General features: G+C 34.8%; 1 protein-coding gene across 1 annotated transcript in view; it reads right to left on the bottom strand.

Annotated features, from left to right (window-relative positions):
• Nucleotides 1-23,659, bottom strand: part of LOC145755935 (MFS-type efflux pump MSMEG_3705-like) — a 43,059-nt gene that overhangs the window by 435 nt on the left and 18,965 nt on the right. The window contains exons 4-8 of the mRNA XM_082572163.1: nucleotides 2,344-2,506; nucleotides 2,033-2,122; nucleotides 1,441-1,498; nucleotides 695-850; nucleotides 30-152 (exon numbers count right to left, since the gene is read on the bottom strand). Of these exons, the coding sequence (XP_082428289.1) occupies nucleotides 30-152; nucleotides 695-850; nucleotides 1,441-1,498; nucleotides 2,033-2,122; nucleotides 2,344-2,506 (590 nt within the window). The remainder of the gene's footprint in view (nucleotides 1-29; nucleotides 153-694; nucleotides 851-1,440; nucleotides 1,499-2,032; nucleotides 2,123-2,343; nucleotides 2,507-23,659) is intronic.

Raw genomic sequence — 23,659 nt, 5'->3', positions numbered from 1 at the left:
TTACTCTTAAAAAATATGAAACTATTTACCGAATAAATAAGCTCCAAAGAGCGAAATAAAAGCATAAGGCGGAGAAAAGTAAAGAGTTCCCGCCGCTAGAGGGCAGGCTATTGCTTGACTAACGACCAAAACCCACAATCTTGTTCGCACACCTAAAAACATTTGATTTAAAATTAAAACCTAAAAAATGGAATATTTCTAAATACAAATCTACAAAATTTGTGTTATATTAATAACACTGCCAATTTATACATAATGGGACATTTATATTAAACCCCTTATACCCTATCCCTTCTCTGAAAATAAAACTGTTTTATTGTACTTATTTATCTTTAACGTGGGAAGGTCGAATGCACAACCTAAACATAGAGTAACATCAGTTACCCCGACCCGGTCTCAAGTTGACAGTTTGGGATATAATAATTGCTCAATAATTAAGCTGCTGATTAAGTGCTGGCTCAGCAGAAGTTAATATCGTTTATAGCGCCTTACTTAAGGGCTCTACAGCATGGAAGCAGTGGGGATCGAACAACAGAACTTATGTAGTAAAGACAAGGGTTTTGACCACTACACCTCGCTGCCAACCTTCAATTTATGTCAAAATTTTCAGATAATGCCATTTTCGAAAACTATTTTAGAAAAATGTCCATTCAGTAAAATCGATTTTTAATAATATGATCAAAATAAAGATTACCGTATTTAGAAGCGAGTAAATCGGACAAAATTCCACCAGTGATTATCCCAATCGTTCCACCAACGATGGAAGTTAAACTCATCCACAACCCCACCTCTGTGCCGGGGTAATATTGATCAAAATATAACTGACTGTTGTAAGACCAACAAAAACTTGCTGAAAATATTAAAATTTGATTTAGATTTTGTTCTCGATGTGGGAAGGTCGACTTCATGACCTGAACATAGATAAATATTTGTTACCCCGACCCAGTCTCGAGTTAACTTTAGCAGTTTGGGATATTATTATTATTTTTTTGTATATATCTTTATCCTCGATGTGGGAAAGTCGAATGCGCGACTTAAACATAGAGTAACACAAGCTACTCCGACCCAGTCTCGAGTTGCCTGTGGCAGTTTAGAATCTTACTGATTATAATTGCCCGATAAATAAGCTGCTGATTAAGTGCTAGCTCATCAGAAGTTTATAGCACTTTACTCAAAAGCACTACAGCACGAGAGCAGAAGGGATTGAACCCATGACCTCATGTAGTGACGACTTAAACATAGAGTAACATCAGTTACTCCAACCCAGTCTTGAGTTGCCTGTGGCAGTTTAAGAGCAGAAGGGATCGAACCCATGACCTCATGTAGTAAAGCCAAGTGATCTGTCCACTACAGTATGTAGGGTAAGGTTTAAAGTTTGATTCCCAGTACCGGCATGTTGAAGCACCGACTAAAGGTTTTAATCATAAATATAAAACTCACCAGAATGTCTGAATGAAGCCCCAACCAGTAACAATAAGATAGTTGGAGATTTGATAAATAATTTGAAAGTTGTCAAAATTGATTTCAACACCGACTGCTTTTCTAAATAATAAAATTTATAGCCAGGTTTATAAATAGCTTAGTTAAAAATATAGTTTGCAAAATAGGCCAAATAACTTTTAAACATTTCTCCAAAAAAATAAGAAATTTTACGGCAGACTTAAAAAACATAATTCTTATAATGAAAATGGCAGAATGGTGTAGTGGTAAGAACACTTGCTACACCACACATAAGGTCGTGGGTTCAATCCCCACTGCTCTCATGCTGTAGCACCCTTAAGTAAGGTGTTATAAACGGTGTGAACTCCTGCTGAGCCAACACTTAATCAGCAAATTAATTATCGGACAAATAATATCCAAAACTGCCAAAGTCAATTTGAGACCGGGTCAGGGTAACTAATGTTATTTTATGTTTAGGTCATGAGATCGATCGAATTACAGAAAACCGGTTCATTTATTAAACATTTTATCAAAAGTATTAAATACCAAAGTCTATCTCATATTTGTTATTCTCTTCAGCTTGTTCTATAATTTTACGTTCTGGTTCTTTGACAGAGAAATATAAAATAATCGCCATAATTATGCCTGGAGCTCCAGCTATAAAGTAACACCAACGCCAGCTCTAAGAAAAAATTAACAAAAGATTAGTTAAAAATAAAATAAATTTAAATTAATTTTGTTTTTTTGGGGGGTTGATTTGATAGAAAAACCTAAAAATAAATCGTTCAAAAAAAGGGTAGGCTACTACGTTATAAGAGAAGTGGGAATCGAACCCAGGTCCTCATGTAGTAAAGCCAAGTGTTCTGACTACTACACCGCACTGCTGGTCAAAAATATTTTCACCATTCCAAGAATGTTGGCGTCAGTCACATAATTTCCAACAGCAAATGCCAAACCATATCCAAAATAAATCCCAAAGTTGAAAAAACTCATCGCAAAAGCTCGAACTTTCTGTGAGAAAATGTCGGCCACCAAACTTGAGGTAAGAGGAGTACAGGCCGACTCTCTGAGAAAAAAGTTTTAGGTTTTTAAGAAAATTTATTATACATACAAAACATAAAAATATGATATTATTAATGTTTGTTAAGACCCTAGCATAAGAGCAGTGGGAATTAAACACAGAACCTCATGTAGTGATGCCAAGTGCTCTTACTACTACACCATGCTTCACCCGCAAATTTAGTAATGACGCTAAGTGACGTTCTTGTTCGCTAATGACGTTTAAATAACGCGATTGTTAACTTAACGAGTTTTGTGATGCTGCCCCTTGTCAAAAACTGCCCAACTTTAAAGGGGGGTAATGTTTGATTATAAGCAAAACGGTGTTTTTAACGTAATGTCAGTTAATTGTTACTCAACTTACCATGGACAATGGTAGTCCATTCTTCTGATACAACGGCGACATATTTTGCAGTGGTGAGCTCTCGGGGGTCGGTAACTTTCGCACCGCTGGCACACAGTCCAATCCTGGCTGCTGCTAGACTAAAATATTAATTCCTCTTTAGTTTCATTGACTTTAAATAAAGAATTATAAGCAGAGCTGAATCTAGCCATAAGGGCAACATGAACAAAAATAAATTAATTTAATGCAGTTTTAATGCAGAATTTTCTTTCAAATAATAAAAAACTTTTGTAATACTTTATTTTAGTGACGTCAATATTACAAAAAAACATAAAACGCATATGAACTTCTGATAAGCCAACACTTAATCAGCAGCTTAATTATTAAGAAATTATATTCTATAATATCCCAAACTACTAAAGTCAACTCGAGACCGGGTCACAGTAACAGTTGTTAATGTTTTGGTTGTAAAGTCGACTTTCCCACATCGAGGATAAAGATATATAAAAATAATTAACGGTGAAGTTAATTTTATTGAATATTTTAAATTCGAAAAAATTTAACCTGATCTTTAGAGTTCATTCTGACATCAGAGAAATCGAGGCCTCTGATTGGTAGAGGAACAATGCCAGGATCAGAAAACACAGATCTACTATGGGCAAACAACAATGCTAAAACAACCATGTTGAACATTACAGCATGAAATGGGCCCCATAAACTAAAAAATTAATGTTTTTTTATTGTTACAGTGAATGGGACAACCTGTATAAACTTTATTTTTGAAATTTAAGTTGAACAACATCATTTTTTGGTTTATTTATTTATCCTCGATGTGGGAAGGTCAAATACGCGACCTAAACTTAGAGTAACATTAGTTACCCCGACCCATTATCGAGTTGCCTGGGGCAGTTTGGGATATTATAGATTATAATTTACTGATAATTATGCTGCTGATTAAGTGCTGGCTCAGCAGGAGTTCATACCGTTTACAGCACTCACTTAAGAACGCTACAGCATGAGATCAGTGGAGATTGAACCCAGGACTTCTTGTAGTGAACATTGTACTTAAAATTAGTTTTTTCCTTTTACAATAAAAGTATTTACGTGATTCGAAAAATGACAAAAAAATTAAAACATAAATTATAATATTTATATTTAAAAAAAATCCAATTTATTAATAAGCAATACAAACCAACCTTCCAGATAGTGATGTCATAACAATGTGTTGTATGATCACATAATCAGCATAAATCACTAAAAAGTACGTGAAAATAACACAAAAAATACCACATGGGTCTTTATGGAACACCATTACATGAGTTTTCTGAAAAAAATACAATTTTATTAAAAGTTTTACCCAATCAAGACCCCATTTTTTTGTATATATCTTTATCCTCAATGTGGTAAGGTCGAATGCGCGACTTAAACATAGAGTAACATCAGCTACTGCGACCCAGTCTCGAGTTGCCTGTTGCCTGTGACAGTTTGGGATATTATAGATTATATTTGCCAGGTAATTATGCTGCTGATTAAGTGCTGGCTCAACAGAAGTTCATACCGTTTATACCTCCTTACTCAAGGACGCTACAGCATGAGATCAGTGGGAATTAAACCTAGGACTTCATGTTCTCTGCGCATATCGAGCATTAACATTTTTAAGACACCAATTAACAAGATTTTTTATTTAGTACTAAAATGAATGCGGAACAGACGGAACATACAAGGAAAGATAAGGGTAAGGTTATAGAAATTCCGCCCTTTCCGCATTCATAAACTTGGTGGACGACCCTTATAGAGCTCTAAGTTTAAAGTGTTTATTTACTTTGCTACGTTAACAAATTTCTTTATTTCAGAATAAATTCTAAAAACTTGCAAAAAAATTATTAAAAATCGAGAATTTCGTTCACGGAAATAATAAACAGAAAGAAACGTGGAATCCCAGTGCTTCCAACTTTTTTAACGTCATTAATATAAAAAGTATCTGCCCATACTCTACGAAAACTAAAAAAACGACTTTTTACTTAAATTTAGGTAGAGCTGACATTTAGGAAAGATATATAACATATTTAGAGCATGAGATTTTCTTAAAATAGCATTTCAAGGCACAAGATTTTAGTAAAAGGTTATTAAAAAGTTAACTCAGAACATGAGTTCTTTTTTCATAATGATGCACACTATAAGGCTAATAATAAAGATGCTACAACATGCCATCAGTGGGAATCAAACTAAAAACCTCACGTTTTTACCTTAGGATACTATTACATGCCATCAGTGGGAATCAAACTAAGGACCTCAGGTTCTTACTTAAAGATACTACAACATGCTATCAGAGGGGTTCAAACTAAGGACCTCAGGTTCTACTTAAAGATGCTACAACAAGCCATCAGTGGGAATTAAACTAAGGACCTCAGGTTCTTACTTAAAGATGCTACAACATGCTATCAGTGGGGTTTAAACTAAGGACCTCAGGTTCTACTTAAAGATGCTACAACAAGCCATCAGTGGGAATTAAACTAAGGACCTCAGGTCCTTACTTAAAGATAATACAACATGCCATCAGTGAAAATCAAACTAAGGACCTCAGGTCTTACTTAAAGATCATACAACATACTATCAGTGGGAATCAAACTAAGAACCTCAGGTTCTTACTTAAAGATTTTACAATATGCCATCAGTGGGAATCAAACTAAGAACCTCAGGTTCTTACTTAAAGATCCTACAACATGCCATCAGTGAAAATCAAACTAAGGACCTCAGGTTCTTACTTAAAGATCCTACAACATGCCATCAGTGGGAATCAAACTAAGGACCTCAGGTCTTACTTAAAGATCCTACAACATGCCATCAGTGGGAATCAAACTAAGAACCTCAGGTTCTTACTTAAAGATCCTACAACATGCCATCTGTGGGAATCAAACTAAGGACCTCAGGTCTTACTTAAAGATCCTACAACATGCCATCAGTGGGAATCAAACTAAGAACCTCAGGTTCTTACTTAAAGATTATACAATATGCCATCAGTGGGAATCAAAATAAGAACCTCAGGTTCTTACTTAAAGATCCTACAACATGCCATCAGTGAAAATCAAACTAAGGACCTCAGGTTCTTACTTAAAGATCCTACAACATGCCATCAGTGGGAATCAAACTAAGGACCTCAGGTTTTACTTAAAGATCCTACAACATGCCATCAGTGGGAATCAAACTAAGAACCTCAGGTTCTTACTTAAAGATCCTACAACATGCCATCAGTGGTAATTAAACTAAGGACCTAAAGTTCTTACTTAAAGATCCTACAACATGCCATCAGTGGGAATCAAACTAAGAACCTCAGGTTCTTACTTAAAGATCCTACAACATGCCATCAGTGGGAATCAAACTAAGGACCTCAGGTCTTACTTAAAGATCCTACAACATGCCATCAGTGGGAATCAAACTAAGGACCTCAGGTTCTTACTTGAAGATCCTACAACATGCCATCAGTGAGAATCAAACTAAGAACCTCAGGTTCTTACTTAAAGATCCTACAACATGCCATCAGTGGGAATCAAACTAAGGACCTTAGGTCTTACTTAAAGATGCTACAACATGCCATCAGTGGGAGTCAAACTAAAAACCTCAGGTTCTTACTTAAAGATCCGACAACATGCCATCAGTGGGAATCAAACTAAGGACCTTACGTCTTACTTAAAGATCCTACAACATGCCATCAGTGGGAATCAAACTAAGAACCTCAGGTTCTTACTTAAAGATCCTACAACTTGCCATCAGTGGGAATCAAACTAAGAACCTCAGGTTCTTACTTAAAGATTCTACAACATGCCATCAGTGGGAATTAAACTAAGGACCTAAAGTTCTTACTAAAAGATCCTACAACATGCCATCAGTGGGAATCAAACTAAGGACCTCAGTTCTTGCTTAAAGATCCTACAACATGCCATCAGTGGGAATCAAACTAAGAACCTCAGGTTCTTACTTAAAGATCCTACAACATGCCATCAGTGGGAATCAAACTAAGAACCTCAGGTTCTTACTTAAAGATCCTACAACATGCCATCAGTGGGAATCAAACTAAGGACCTCAGGTCTTGCTTAAAGATCCTACAACATGCTATCAGTGAGAATCAAACTAAGGACCTCAGGTTCTTACTTGAAGATCCTACAACATGCCATCAGTGGGAATCAAACTAAGAACCTCAGGTTCTTACTTAAAGATCCTACAACATGCCATCAGTGGGAATCAAACTAAGGACCTTAGGTTTTACTTAAAGATCCTACAACATGCCATCAGTGGGAATCAAACTAAGAACCTCAGGTTCTTACTTAAAGATCCTACAACATGCCATCAGTGGGAATCAAACTAAGAACCCCAAATTCTTACTTAAAAATCCTACAACATGCCATCAGTGGGAATCAAACTAAGGACCTTAGGTCTTACTTAAAGATGCTACAACATGCCATCAGTGGGAGTCAAACTAAGAACCTCAGGTCTTACTTAAAGATCCTACAACATGCCATCAGTGAAAATCAAACTAAGGACTTCAGGGTCTTACTTAAAGATCCTACAACATGCCATCAGTGAAAATCAAACTAAGAACCTCAGGTTCTTACTTAAAGATCCTACAACATGCTATCAGTGGGAATCAAACTAAGGACCTCAGGTTCTTACTTAAAGATCCTACAACATGCCATCAGTGGGAATCAAACTAAGGACCTCAGGTCTTGCTTAAAGATCCTACAACATGCTATCAGTGGGAATCAAACTAAGGACCTCAGGTCTTGCTTAAAGATCCTACAACATGCCATCAGTGGGAATCAAACTAAGGACCTCAGGTCTTACTTAAAGATCCTACAACATGCTATCAGTGGGAATCAAACTAAGGACCTCAGGTTCTTACTTGAAGATCCTACAACATGCCATCAGTGGGAATCAAACTAAGAACCTCAGGTTCTTACTTAAAGATCCTACAACATGCCATCAGTGGGAATCAAACTAAGGACCTTAGGTCTTACTTAAAGATCCTACAACATGCTATCAGTGGGAATCAAACTAAGAACCTCAGGTTCTTACTTAAAGATCCTACAACATGCCATCAGTGGGAATCAAACTAAGAACCTCAGGTTCTTACTTAAAAATTCTACAACATGCCATCAGTGGGAATCAAACTAAGGACCTTAGGTCTTACTTAAAGATGCTACAACATGCCATCAGTGGGAGTCAAACTAAGAACCTCAGGTTCTTACTTAAAGATCCTACAACATGCCATCAGTGAAAATCAAACTAAGGACTTCAGGGTCTTACTTAAAGATCCTACAACATGCCATCAGTGGGAATCAAACTAAGGACCTCAGGTTCTTACCTAAATATCCTACAACATGCCATCAGTGGGAATCAAACTAAGGACCTCAGGTTCTTACTTAAAGATGCTACAACATGCCATCAGTGAAAATCAAACTAAGAACCTCAGGTTCTTACTTAAAGATCCTACAACATGCTATCAGTGGGAATCAAACTAAGGACCTCAGGTTCTTACTTAAAGATCCTACAACATACCATCAGTGGAAATCAAACTAAGGACCTCAAGTTCTTACTTAAAGATCCTACAACATGCCAGCAGTGGGAATCAAACTAAGAACCTCAGGTTCCCACTTGAAGATGATACAACATGCCATCAGTGGGAATCAAACTAAGAACCTCAGGTTCTACTTAAAGATGCTACAACATGCCATCAGTGAAAATCAAACTAAGGACCTCAGGTCTTACTTAACGATCCTACAACATGCCATCAGTGGGAATCAAACTAAGGACCTTAGGTCTTACTTAAAGATGCTACAACATGCCATCAGTGGGAATCAAACTAAGGACCTCAGGGTCTTACTTAAAGATCCTACAACATGCCATCAGTGGGATTCAAACTAAGGACCTCAGGTTCTACTTAAAGATCCTACAACATGCCATCAGTGGGATTCAAACTAAGGACCTCAGGTTCTTACTTAAAGATTATACAACATGCCATCAGTGGGAATCAAACTAAAGACCTTAGGTCTTACTTAAAGATGCTACAACATGCCATCAGTGGGAATCAAACTAAGGACCTCAGGTCTTACTTAAAGATCCTACAACATGCCATCAGTGGGAATCAAACTAAGGACCTCAGGGTCTTACTTAAAGATCCTACAACATGCCATCAGTGGGAATCAAACTAAAAACCTCAGGTTCTTACTTAAAGATCTTACAACATGCCATCAGTGGGAATCAAACTAAGAACTTCAGGTTCTTACTTAAAGATCCTACAACATGCCAGCAGTGGGAATCAAACTAAGAACCTCAGGTTCTTACTTAAAGATGCTACAACATGCCATCAGTGAAAATCAAACTAAGAACCTCAGGTTCTTACTTAAAGATGCTACAACATGCCATCAGTGAAAATCAAACTAAAGACCTCAGGTTCTTACTTAAAGATCCTACAACATGCCATCAGTGGGAATCAAACTAAGGACCTCAGGTCTTACTTAAAGATGCTACAACATGCCATCAGTGAAAATCAAACTAAAGACCTCAGGTTCTTACTTAAAAATCCTACAACATGCCATCAGTGGGAATCAAACTAAGGACCTCAGGTCTTACTTAAAGATCCTACAACATGCCAGCAGTGGGAATCATGCAAGAATATGAAGCGAATTTTATTAATTACAAACTGTTTTTAGTTGTTGGTTGTTTACATGAATATAAAATTCTGGCTAATTCTTACGGAAATAAACTCAGAATTTCAGTAATGTCTAAATCCATGTTTATTAAGTGGCGTCCGTTCAGCAGAACGGAATTGCCTAACTGTTTAAAACGAACATTTGCATTTAATAAAAAGCAGAAATGAATCGTTGGAAAAATATTTCAATACTAGAAAAACGAGGTTAGAGTTCCCATGTGAAAAGAGTTGTTAAATAACCCGCAAATTCGATAAACAAGTTATAGTTAAAAGCATTGAAACTTATTATTTAAGTAGGGAGGAAAAATACGTCAAAGCTTGTCAGCAAATAAATAACAATTCCATTTCAAATCAACATCAAAAACTGTTTGTTTATAAAATTAAAAGTTAGCTTATGCGGATTTATCCAAAATAAGTTACAATTGTGGCACTAATAGGGCCAATACCTTCTTTGTTTGACCCAGTTACACCGATGTAGCTAATTGTTTGCTTGCTGGTCCGCAAATCAGTAGTAATCGTAACAGCACTTACTTTTTGTTCGATCTTGTCTTCTAATCCTTCCCACACCTCTGTTTTAAGAGCAGGTAGTATTGTGCGGGATGGTATTTTAAACCTGGGCTCTAGAACTTTCATAAGGTCTCTAAAACCTTCGTCATTTAAAACCTTTCGTCAATGAAAATAGCTGCAAATTTTTAGTATTATAACTTCTTTTGTTGCCTGGACAGCCACTTGAAATAACTAATTTACATTTATTACACATTGCTTTACTTTCACTATCTTTGATTACAGTCTTTACTAAATATTAGACCTACGATTTGACATTGCAGTAACTGTTCACTTGAAAATAGAAAATTTAAATATTACTACTATAAACTTTGTTACATTATGTTTATTTACACATTTAATAAACCCAACTATTACAGCCTTAACCTTTTAGTACATTTACAGAATTTTATTTTTCGTAAGATTTAATTAATATAACACGGATTATTTGTTCAAAATTATACAATTAATTAGTTAACAAGTTTTAATATATTACATAACAAAAGAATTTTAATTAACAACTAGGAATTAAACTAATTAACCGAAAGAAATATGTGATTACTAGCAAGATAAAAGCTCCATGCGAAGAAGGGGATATTTATACCAGGTTTGTGGATACAATCGAACATAGCGAGCTCTGTAGGGGTTATTTAATTCAAACTGTTGTTTATGTAGTTATTTATTGATTATTGGTTAGGTTACTTGTTTATTGTTGATTTGGAGTCACCACAGATTCTACCATAGCCTTCATTACTGAAGTCTTATGATGAATCTGACTATTTGAATTTAGTTATTTAATATTTTAAGGTTGTTGGTTAAATCTGGCATTATAATAAATAGTAAACTTTTGTCTGAGTTATAAAAATACGACGCAAGTAATTTGATTGTTTCACATATTATATTTAACGTACAACGAAAGATATAACACGGGCATAACTTAATAACTACGTAAAAACTGCGTCGAAATACTAATTAATAAAACTACATTCGTGCTATAGTTACAATGTTTCAACTAACATAATAACGACAACTGTGGTTGTTCGTCTACCAAAAAGGTAGACGAACGCGTCTGACGTAAGGTCTGTTTGCAAGAGTCTTTTTTTTTATAACAGTTAAAACAATGGGCTTTTATACCCAAAATTAAGATAATTATGTTTACGAAGAAGGGCAATAAAATAGGTACGAGTTTATAAGTATAATCAATGTTTAGGTTTGTTCCTTTTGTTGGTCGTTGACATCGTGTTGCAGGCGTCATGTAAACTGGTTAGAGGCGTTTTACTGCGGCAAATGACGACGTGGTCGTTGATTAATAAAATCGCGCAGTTTATTGTTTTGTTGTTAGACCGTCTTTAATTGCTTTAAGGTTGCTTGACCGGTCCGAACGCATAAACCTTACATGAATAAAGCAGCTGCTGTATTGCAATGTCTTGACCTTGATAAACCCGAATAAACTCGTACCAAGGATTGATCATGAAATGATTAATCCACATCACCACCCCTTCGAAAAGCAGAGGAATTTGGGTTCTTGCTGTTAAATAAAATAAAGTGTTATAAATTTTGAAATTTGGATGTTGTCGGTAAAATGTTAGCAGAAAATTACATGGGATAAAATAAACATTAAACTTGAAATTATAACATCAAAATTTTATTTTATTGTATTATAAACTACATAAAAAAAATGTTTGATTCAACTGTTTGCGGGTCGACGTTAAACAGATCCCTTTTTTTTTTGTTGTTTCCAACTCTGGTTTGGAATCGTCACCTAATGTTAAAAGTTAGTTTTGCCTTAAGTGTGAAATTCATGATTGGACGATCAGAATTTCATGGTTGTTTCCTTGGTTGCAAATTGATGTGTAAAGAAAAACATGACACATCGGGGGTATGGAAAGAGGGGAGTTAGTTCGCGACATTGAACTTGCGAAGGGTTTTCTCTAGCGCGAGAAGCGTCTTCTTTTGTTTGAAGAGGATTGTGAAATTGTCCGCTGATAACAGCGTCTCTTACGTCACCTGTTAGTTTATTCCTATCCTGTCGAGCTCTTGGAGAAATGTTATCAACTATAGTGTTACAATTTAAATTAGTTTTAAATGAAGAAGTAGATGACGTCTCACCAACTTTCTCAACTAATCGTCTTGCAGCGCTCGTAGTTGAAACGTCTCCAGACAGGTGTACGGCTTCAGATAGCTGAGCCTGGTCATCGTCACATATTGTGGAATTGCCTGTGTTGACAGCATTGTACTGTTGCTGGAGTTGAATAGCAATTATCCTTCGGGAACATCGTCGCGGGTTTCTGCATAAAAGTTAGGTATATGGTTGTGTTCAATGTTCTAGATGTTGCCAGATCTCTAAAAGTTGATGAAAAATTTTCATAAAAACAATTGCCGTTGTGTGATTGTACAGCGTGCACAATTGTTGATTGTTTAAATGAGGTTGTCGTAGCGGGCGGGTTGCATCTCCGAGCTCGATCACTGTAAGTGCTGTGATAATAGCACATTTGGTTGGCTTCAGCTTGTTGCTGGCTATTTTGAAGAGTTGAGGGAGCTAATCTGGCCAGATCATGTTGTCCCTGAGTGTGGCGATCGGTGTGCCCGGAAAAAGGAAATGTGCGGGGGTATCGGCCAGCGAAATTACCCCCTTGGCGGGGTGAGTTCCCCTTGAACCCTGGTAAAAACGGGGTGAGTTGTTTGAAGTTAGTTTGATTGGTTTATCTTGATGGGTAAATCAACGATCTAGTCTCCCAAAAAGACCGTTAATTAAATCCTGGTGTGAAGTTTCCTTGGTCTGGGGTTTAATAGATATATCGCACTATATGCTTTTTCCAGGAGCTTTTGGCGATTGGCATCGTAGAACAAGAACATTTGGGGCGGTAACTTTCCCATAAATTAGAAACGAACTAAATGTAGAATGGTTTGGTTTTCCCTACAAAACGTTTTATATAATTGCGCCAATAGAAGTGCAAGAAGCGTAGCATAATAATTTTTTTTAATGCCGTGTGCGTAGCTTTCAGGAATTTAATTACGCAAAAACGTTTATATTAAAAACATATCATTTATCAAAAAAACGTCAACAATCGAAGTAGTTTAAGTAGAACGTAAAAACGTAAAGCGTATCGCAGTTATCTATCTTAAAACAACGCCTAACATGCGTCTCGATTAAAAAATTTAACCAACAAAAACGCATAAACTGTATAATATTAAAATAACACTCAACAAAGTTTTGTTAATTGGTTTAAACCTATCTCTTAACACAAACGCTCAAATATATTCTGTCTAAAACTGACTCCTTACTGTTCTGTCAACTTAAGGTTGCGAAAGTTTATGTGCTCGTTTTATCTCGGAAGGTTTTGATATCGGAAGATTTGCGAGTTCAAAAGTTAAAACGGGTCCTACCTACCCTATTCTTTAACTGTAAAATCACGTCGGGAAGTCTACCAAGCTGTAGGGGTTATTTGAATTTTAGCTATTGTTTATGTAGTTATTTATTGATTATTGGTTAGGTTACTTGTTTATTGTTGATTTGGGGTCACCACAGATTCTACCATAGCCTTCATTACTGAAGTCTTATGATGAATCTGACTATTTGAATTTAGTTATTTAATATTTTAAGTTTGTTGGTTAAATCTGGCATTATAATAAATAGTAAACTTTTGTCTGAGTTATAAAAATACGACGCAAGTAATTTGATTGTTTCACATATTATATTTAACGTACAACGAAAGATATAACACGGGCATAACTTAATAACTACGTAAAAACTGCGTCGAAATACTAATTAATAAAACTACATTCGTGCTATAGTTACAATGTTTCAACTAACATAATAACGACAACTGTGGTTGTTCGTCTACCAAAAAGGTAGACGAACGCGTCTGACGTAAGGTCTGTTTGCAAGAGTCTTTTTTTTTATAACAGTAAAAACAATGGGCTTTTATACCCAAAAATAAGATAATTATGTTTACGAAGAAGGGCAATAAAATAGGTACGAGTTTATAAGTATAATCAATGTTTAGGTTTGTTCCTTTTGTTGGTCGTTGACATCGTGTTGCAGGCATCATGTAAACTGGTTAGAGGCGTTTTACTGCGGCAAATGACGACGTGGTCGTTGATTAATAAAATCGCGCAGTTTATTGTTTTGTTGTTAGACCGTCTTTAATTGCTTTAAGGTTGCTTGACCGGTCCGAACGCATAAACCTTACATGAATAAAGCAGCTGCTGTATTGCAATGTCTTGACCTTGATAAACCCGAATAAACTCGTACCAAGGATTGATCATGAAATGATTAATCCACAGCTCTTATAGGTTGAGGAAAGTTGTTCAACTTGTGACCATTATAATCTTCATTACCAACAAAGACCTTTAAAAAGATTTAATATAATATTTAACGTAATAATATTCAGGTTTAAGATATTAATTATTTAAATTTTATAACTTTAATAATCGCGCGTTGTTCATCGCTTTACATTTAACTTAAAGGGACTGCAACATGCAAAATTAAAATGTTTATAAAGGGCATTGTGGCGTGTTTGCCAGCCCCTGATTTTAATCTAAATGGCTTATTTCCTGCCCAAAAGTTACAGATTTTTGCTATTTTAAATAAAAAAATGTTACGACGATGCTTAAATTTAAGTTATCGACTTTATATTTAAGTTGTGCATAATTTAAGCTTAAGCATTCGTGTTGACACTAGTTTTTAGGGAGCTAGAACAGCGTCCATAGCAACGTGATATAAATACGTTCCATGTCTTGCAAAAAACAGTTTTATGGACAAAAATCACAACCACAAATTCAAATGTAGCATGCACTTTAAAAAAACAGTTTTTAATTAACACTAAGGCTAAAAAGAATGCTGTTTTTAAGTAAGTTAGGTACTATAAACTACTTTCCAAGCTACTTCGTACGCTGGGACCAAAGTAGCTACGTTCGGCCTTAAGAAAACAGTAGATTATAACTTGCGTTAAATTATAAACTCACAACTTATTTACTACTTGGAAAAACATAAAAATGCCTTTCAACAAGTAGTAAACCCCATTTGGGGCTAAAAAAGTAAGAGAAAATCAGCATTGGAAAATAATAAAACTGAAATACAAAATCGGTAAAAAATTGTGATCCAGTTTAGCCTTAGAACCTGTAGAATTTAAAAAAACATCAATATTGCAATATTGGGCATGTTTTAATAAAAAAACGTTTTTCCAGTCAAACAACGACTGAAGACCGAGTACAAACATAAGAAAAGCCCACATAATTATTTTCACACCGGTTCGCGGGATTTTTACAATGTCAATTTTTAAAATTACAAAACTTTAGATTAATAAAAAATTCAAAACTGTCGCAGACCCTTTATTGTTACACGACGCATAATTAAGTTTTGTAACGAGCTATGACGTCACAAAACAATTAGAATGGGGATTGTTTAAACAATGGTTTGCTTGGTTATTATTATCTAGCTTGTAAACAACACACAACTTTTAAAAACAAGTTTTGGTGATTTTAATTTTTAATAAAATAAGTTTTTTTAAATTAATTAACACCAATTAATTAAAAACTGTTTCTAAACTTTAAAAATTTAAACAAAATAAATTTTCGTTTTAAATTTAAGCTTACCAGATCATTTCCATTATTTTGGATGAACTGCATATCTGATGTACTGGACCCATAAGATATCTTAAAGCTGGTGACCCAATAAGGATCACTACTGAAGTAACTTCCTTGTGTCACAACTCCTGTCACTTGAGTTGGTGTCTTGAGGTCAATTTGAATCCATTCCCCAACCCTGACTATTATTTAAAACAATGTTAATGTTAATTTTCCACTAATTACAAAAGTTGTGAAACTTTATTATAAGATAGAAAATAATTCCAACAACTCACATTGTTTAGGTAACCAACCATAGGTATAAGCATCCAACCTTGCTTTATGTGGTAATAAGTTGTTGTTAGAATAAGAACTAGCTGTGATGTCACTATCCGGTATTCTTCCATCTTTTAACCCAAGTCCACATACACTAACTATAAATATTTATGTTTATTTAGAATTAATCTTATAAGTTGGCATGATTTAGCTTAACTCTTAAATATTTAAATTGTAAAATTAAATATTACAAAATGTTTATAAATTGTTATATTGTCTGCTTACTGTTAGAACCTCGTAACTCAAAATTTGACAACAAATATAAATTTAGCGGAATTTAAAAAATGATTTTATTTGTAATTAAAAAATAACTTTTTATTAATTTATCATTTGATTTTTGAACTTTAAATAACCTTGTATTTGAAGTAAAAAGATCGAGTGGTTAAAGTTTTGTTAACATACAAATGTTGTTAAATTAAAACTGACATAATAACTAAATATCGGGTGTTAATATAATAATGTAGGAAAAGCACTTAGCATCGCAATCAGTTACGCTGCAAATGCTTTCCTAGCCTCAAAACAGCTGTGGTGCTGGTTCACAAAGAACGGCAAAAATCACCTGCATTGACAGCCGTGATGTAATTTTCGCCGTGAAACTGGGGGTATCAAAAACAAAAATATTTACAAACTTTATCAACACTATCAACCAGAACCAACCCATTATGAAGTACAAAAAAGGGGTCAACTGAAAATGAAGGAACGGAAAATGAAGGAACTGGAAAATGAAAGAACGGAAAATGAAAGGACCGTAGAATGAAAGAACGGAAAATGAAGAAACAGGAAAATGAAGGAACCGGAAAATGAAAGAACCGAAGAATGAAGGAACGGAAAATGAAGAAACCGGAAAATGAAGGAACCGGAAAATGAAGGAACGGAAAATGAAGGGACCGGAAAATGAAAAAACAGAAAATGAAGGAACCGGAAAATAAAGGAACCGGAGAATGAAGGAACGGAAAATGAAGAAACCGGAAAATGAAGGAACCGGAAAATGAAGGAACGGAAAATGAAGGGACCGGAGAATGAAAAAACAGAGAATGAAGGAACCGGAAAATAAAGGAACCGGAGAATGAAGGAACGGAAAATGAAGGAACCAGAGAATGAAGGAAGGAAAAATGAAGAAACAGGAAAATGAAGGAACCGGAGAATGAAGGAACAGAAAATGAAGGAACCGAAGAATGAAAGAAAGTGAAGAAAGGAGAGGCGGAATCCTAAAATATAAAAAATTCCGCGTCCCCAAAAAAAGAATACGTAAGAACCCCTTCTCAGGCAAAATAATAACTTTCGTTCTGTGAACCCAAATAACTGTGCAAACTCGCTGCCATCCTATGCGGTTAAAAGCCGTACAAATTTATTAACAATAAGAGAATTACAGAGAAACAATATTTATATGTTTTGGTTATAGAAAAGGGTATGAAAACTAAGAAATACCATTTTATTCAAGGACAGATCTAATTACCCATAAGGTAATTAGAATAACCAAATTTATTTCGTCATTATATTAAAATAGTCAAACATTGTATAGACGCTATCTATGTACATATCAACGCCCCAATTTTGGATTTAGGTTATATCTCGATAACATTTCCTGTTGTTGTTTAGTTTTTACTATATAGTAAAAACCTTTAAAAAACATTATCAATAGTGACATAGTTCTTTTTATGTATGCGTTAGATTTTTGCTGAATATATTTTTTCCTGAATCTTGTGATTATTAATTAATTTGATATAGAATTACCATCCATTTTATTTACAGTGAAACGTACAGCCATGTAATGTAGTTTTGTATTATTTAACCCAGTATATTATTCATTTTCGCATCGCAGAATAATTTAGTTGGTGTCTATTATGTACCATTTGATTAAGGTGTCGCTTTACGTAGAAGGCGAAGTTGTGAGTGTGTTGTTTTTTTGATAATTGTGATTGTGGAGAAAGAAGTTAGTGTATTTTATATGATAATGATGTTAGTTTAGAAATGATTTAGCGTAATGTAATATTGTAATATTATCGCCCCCATTTTTGTATATATATTGTTACCAATAAAGAATGTTAACCAGAATTCTATTTGAATAAGGTTTTACCTAGGAATATATTTAAGTATTTTAATACATTACTGGACCTTTCTGTCACCTTAACCCAATTCCCTACAATAACTAAATATCTATGATAAAATTAATTTTACAGGTAAGTTTTAGCACTTTAAAAATGCCACTGTATTAAGTATACTTGTTTATATAAGGAACAATGTTAAAAAACCATACAAAATATACTTGCAAGGTTTAAAACGTTAATTAATTGTCTTAAAATTGTTTTTATTTTGGTTTTGAGGTTCTACCAGTAAGCCGATGATATTATCATTATTTAACAAATGTAAAGTAACCAAAATACCTGCTTTATCAGGAAAAAATCTTTGAAACATTGCAGCAATTTCTTCATGACATGAACATTCTCCAGTAGCCCCAACTGACCCAATTTCACCCTTAGGACCTATGGGGCCAATTTCACCCCTGAAACCTTGCTCACCCCTGGCACCAGGACCCCCAATTGCCCCAATTTCACCCCTGAAACCTTTTTCACCTTTCTCCCCAGCTGGGCCAAGCTTTCCTGGTCTACCTTGTTTAGTTTCAGAAGGTTCATGAGCAGATGCAGTGGGACATGCACTAAAACAAACTTGGTTGTTTTGGGATGCAGCTAAGCATAACCAGAAGCACAAAAACATAAATATTTTCAAACTCATTTCAGCAAGTTTTAAGTTACAATTGTTTTAATCTAAACTCATTTAACAAGCTAGTTATATTTATTTTATTAATATTTATTACAAATAATTGAAAATAACTTTCCGTCTGTTCCGACATTTTTGTATCAAAACACGCAGGTACCGAAACGCACCAAAAATTATATCTTGATTAATTTTCAAATCGACTGCAATTTAAAATTAATTAAAAACTTTTTAAACGAGATGTGACGACACTATGACGTAACAATAATAGCAACGCTGCATTAAAATACTTATTCGAATTGTTGTCTAACAAGATTTGACGCTATAGTTTAATTGTGATGTCATAATCTACTAAAGTAACGACAAAGCCCGCTATAGTTTAATTGTGATGTCATAATCTACCAAAGTAACAACATAGCCCGCTATAGTTAAATTGTGATGTCATAATCTACTAAAGTGACGTTAAAGCCCGCTATCGGAGCCGCAAAGCGAGTCAGCTATTGTGACATGCAACGAGGTTTCCCATAACAGCGTTAAAAATGTAAAACGTTTCAAGATTGTGCCAGTTAAAGTGTGGGGCAACTACCAAAGTAATTTTGTGAACGCTTTTCTGGATGACGGTTCAGATACAAGTATTTGTACTGCAAGCCTTGCAAAGAAATTAGGAGGAGACTAAAGAACACACCGAACTTTATACAGCAAATTAAGTAACTAGTCATGGGAGCCGAGTTGACTCACTGTGTGTAAAGGAGGTCAAACCGAATCGTTTATTGTCGACAAGCTTTTGGTACTTGATCATATAGTCAATATAGGTGACAGCATTACAACCAAGAAATTGGCAAACATGTATCCGCATCTGCGTGACTTGAAGTTTTCTGAACTTAAAACAAAATCAGTGGAGCTACTTCTGGGAAACAATGTTCACGATGCATTCAGGGTTTCTGAATGGCGTTACGGCAAAAAGTGCCAGCCTTTCGGTCCGCATACGGCGTTGGGTTGGACGTTGTTTGGCTCAGATCATAACCCAAGAAAATCTTCCCAACGAACTAATGTTAACTTTATGCATGAGCCTGAACAAGTATCGACATCATGCAACGAAATTTCAGAGGTTTTTGTTTAGCAATTTTCACGATCTTGATTGTGCGCAAAAGAGCGAAATGTCATTAAACGACAAAAGTACGTTGAAAATTATGAACAAAACAGTTTTGCGATATGGCTGACACTATAAAATTGGATTACTCTGGAAAAAAAATATATTAAACTTTTAACGAATAGAAAGATGACACTTCAAAGTCTGCAATCTTTGAAAAAGAAGTTTATTGCTAACTCTGAAACTTTTAGCCAATATAGGAAAGAAATCGATGAATATGTAAAATAAGGACATGTGACTGTATTGGCTAATAGGAATTGTGTAAACGATATAACTTGGTATATACCACACCACTGTACGGGCCCTAAGTTTATTATAGTGTTTGATTGTGCTGCAAACTCTGCGTTGTTTCTTTTAATGACGTTTTATTACAGGGACTTTACTAACAGCCTCGTGGAAGTGCTTTTACGATCTGGTTCCAGAACAATATATTAACACTTGGAATAATTGGCTTAACACTCTTGTTGATTGAGAGAACATTAGTATACCCAGATGTTTTAAACCTTAATATTGATTATGGTTGTATTTAGTTTTATCGCTGAAAGAATTGAAGCCCGGTTTTAGTCAAAGGCAATATGTACGTTGGTGGCAGGCTACGTAATTCAACCGTCCCTTTAATCACCAAACATCCGCTGATTCTTCCATCTAACCAGGTTGTAACCGAGCTAATTGTAACAAAGTATCATGGCATGGGCATTCGGGAAAAATCCATGTCTTGTCCCCCATTGATGGCTGAGATGGAACGAATTTTAAACAGCAGACCTCTGGTGCCACTCAGCGACGACGGCAAGGATGAATCGGCATTGAGGCCAAGTATGTTGCTGAACAATGGACAACGACCTGCCTCCAGACACGTTTGTCAAGGAAGACAGTTACAGACGACCTTGGAGGTTCTACTTCTTGCTGATCAATTTTGGGGGAGATTGACAAAGGAGTATTTGACTTTGTTACAATTGCATCAGAAGTGGTTTCAACCGATGAGGAATTTCACGGTTGGCGACGTGGTCCGTTAATGAGAACGCGAAAAGAGGACTCTGGCCTAAAGGGATCATCAAGAAGTTAGACAAGAACGGGAGTGTGCGCCGTGTCCAGGTGCGCACTGCATATGCTACCTTAACCTGAGACAAAGTTTGCCTTCTAGAAGGGGTCGCATAAATTCTGTATTTTTTATGTTTTTTTTGTTTACGCCTGCCTCACAGTTTTCTTCTTTACACATTTTAAAAAAAGAAATATTTAAAAAATTAACATATATATTTATCTTAACAACCGGTTAAAACTTTTTTAACTATTATACTTTTCGCCAAATTTTATTTTAAATATCGGTAAAATATGTTTTTGCGTTAAAAGTATACGCGGGCTTAACGCTGCAGGCTCCCCGCAGTTTAATAAAAAATTTCGCAGACCGAAAGCTATTAGTCGTAAAATTTTGCAGGCCGAAAGCTTATAGTCGTAAAATTTTGAAGGCCAGAAGCACCCGTCTTTAATCCGTTTATAAAAAGGTTTTTGAAACAAAAATCTTCAAAAAAAATAATATTCTAAAAACTAACATATGTCATTAACGTAACAACCAATAAAAACTTTTATATATACTGTACTTTATGAAAAATTTTTATTTTAAATATCGGTAAATTATGGTCTTACGCTGACTTTATACACGGGAATTTCATCGCCGACTCCCGCCGTTTTTTTTTGCGGGACGAACCTTCTGGCAACTCTTTAAACGTTTTATTCTTCGTGTTTTAGTATATAAATTTATATACATTAACACGGGCAATAACCAATAACATATTTATGCACACTCTTCAATGTAAAAAATGATAAATTAATGCTTTTTCTTCAAATATTGTTTGGAAATACGGCCCTATTTCGCAAAATACGTGATATCATAATGCATCGTCTTGCGTCACCTAAAAGCGCGCGCTTTCAAATTATTTTTTTTATTTTTTTAGGTTTTAGTTGTAAAATTAAAAAATAAATTGACACGGGAAAAAAAAGATAACATGTTCTTGCACATTATTCTTAAAAAAAATATTAATTTACTGCTTATTTTATTTCAAATACTGTCTAAAAAACTGTATAAAACTACGCGAAAATAAAATTTCTCGCGGTAATTAAAATGCAAAATCCCCGCTGTTCTAAAAAAAATCTTCGGGCTGAAGTGTCTGGTTACCTTTTTGGTCAGTTCGCTGGATGTAAAAACTCATAAAAAAGTAAGGCCGAAGTAAGGTTTAACACACAATTAGACTTTCGCTTCCATACTTAATTTGTCAATTAAATACTTTGTAGTTTGTGTTTCGTATCATATAGTTTGTGTCGCATTTTTGTTTTAACAAAGTGTAACCTTCTTATCGATGCCCATCTTTACAGCGTACTCTATTGGGGTTTAATAATTGTTTAAGCCATAGTAGGAGTTTATTAGATCCTACATTATTCAAGATATAAACTGCAGTCAACTAATCAAATTTTCGCTAGACTCATCCCGCGGTGCTGCGATTTTTAAAATTATTCCTCCTTTCTAGTTATATAGCCCATGAACCACCACTGTTATCTACACCTCAAAAACTGGTAAAATATAATCTGACAACAACCTTACGTTAAAATAAAATTAAAATGTACGACCCTGAGCCCCACTGTTTAAAAATAAGTTTTGTTTATAAATTCTGGTATTTTTTCGTAAAGTTATTCTATATATACCTTAGCCTAGCAATCAAAATGGGATCCCAGCAAAAGAACACTCGTTTATAAATGCTGATTTGAAACAGGTAGAAAAAGGCAATCTTTAAATTTAGGAGAATTAGTCACAAGTTTTTTTTTAATATAAATTTATCCTCGATGTAGAAGGTCGATTGCGCGAACTTAACATAGAGTTACCCAGTTTCGAGTTGCATTAAACAGTTTGGGATAATATAGAGATTATAATTTCCCGATAATTATGCTGCTGATTAAGTGCTGACTCAGCAGGAGTTTTCACCGTTTATAGCACTTTACTCAAGGGCGCTACAGCATAAGAGCAGTGGGGATTGAACCCACGACATCATGTTGGTGCAGCAAGTGTTCTTACAACTACACCACGCTGCTAAATGTTTAATAATTACCAATAATTATTATTTTTTCAAATTAAATAAAAACCAAAAAAACATTTAAAAAAAATTGTTTTGTTGCTAGAACATCGAACTAAAATTAAAAGCAACAAAATGTAAAAAATTTAAAAACCAAACCAACTTTTAAACAACGAAATTTTCAAGTTAATTTTATTACATTTTAAAGCAGTTAGTTATCCCATACCAAACAACTTGGTAGTTTACATTAAACTGATTAAGTATTTTCAACATGGTGGTGTCAGCTAAATATGACGCAAAACCTGATGACAAATATTTATTTAAATTGTAAGCGAACATGCTATAAGGTTGTTGAACTTGGTTAATCATTTATAATATCGATAATTAAAACTCGTTGGTATCAGCTAGGACAAATATTGATGGCTGCATAACAGGAAGTTATTTATTTATAACACTTGATGTTTTTATAAAGTCGATATCAGCTGTGATTACAAATTCTGCAAAATGTTTGCGCAATGTTGAAGAAATTCTTAGTAAATTTGTGTTTACTGAATTGCAACATTTTGCAGACCTTGAACTAAAGTCCATATAATAAACATGTTGTTTACATGTTTATAATTATTTACTAACTTTTAGGCCTTACACGAATGCTACAAAATGCCAGCAGTGGGAATCAAACCCAGGATCTCAGGTCTTACACAAATGCTACAAAATGCCAGCAGTGAGAATCAAACCCAGGA

This window comes from Corella eumyota, chromosome 6 (genome assembly GCF_963082875.1).
Source record: "Corella eumyota chromosome 6, kaCorEumy4.1, whole genome shotgun sequence".
In the NCBI taxonomy this organism is placed as follows: domain Eukaryota; kingdom Metazoa; phylum Chordata; class Ascidiacea; order Phlebobranchia; family Corellidae; genus Corella; species Corella eumyota.
Note: the sequence above shows the minus strand (reverse complement) of the source record. Positions and strands in the feature narration are given on the sequence as shown.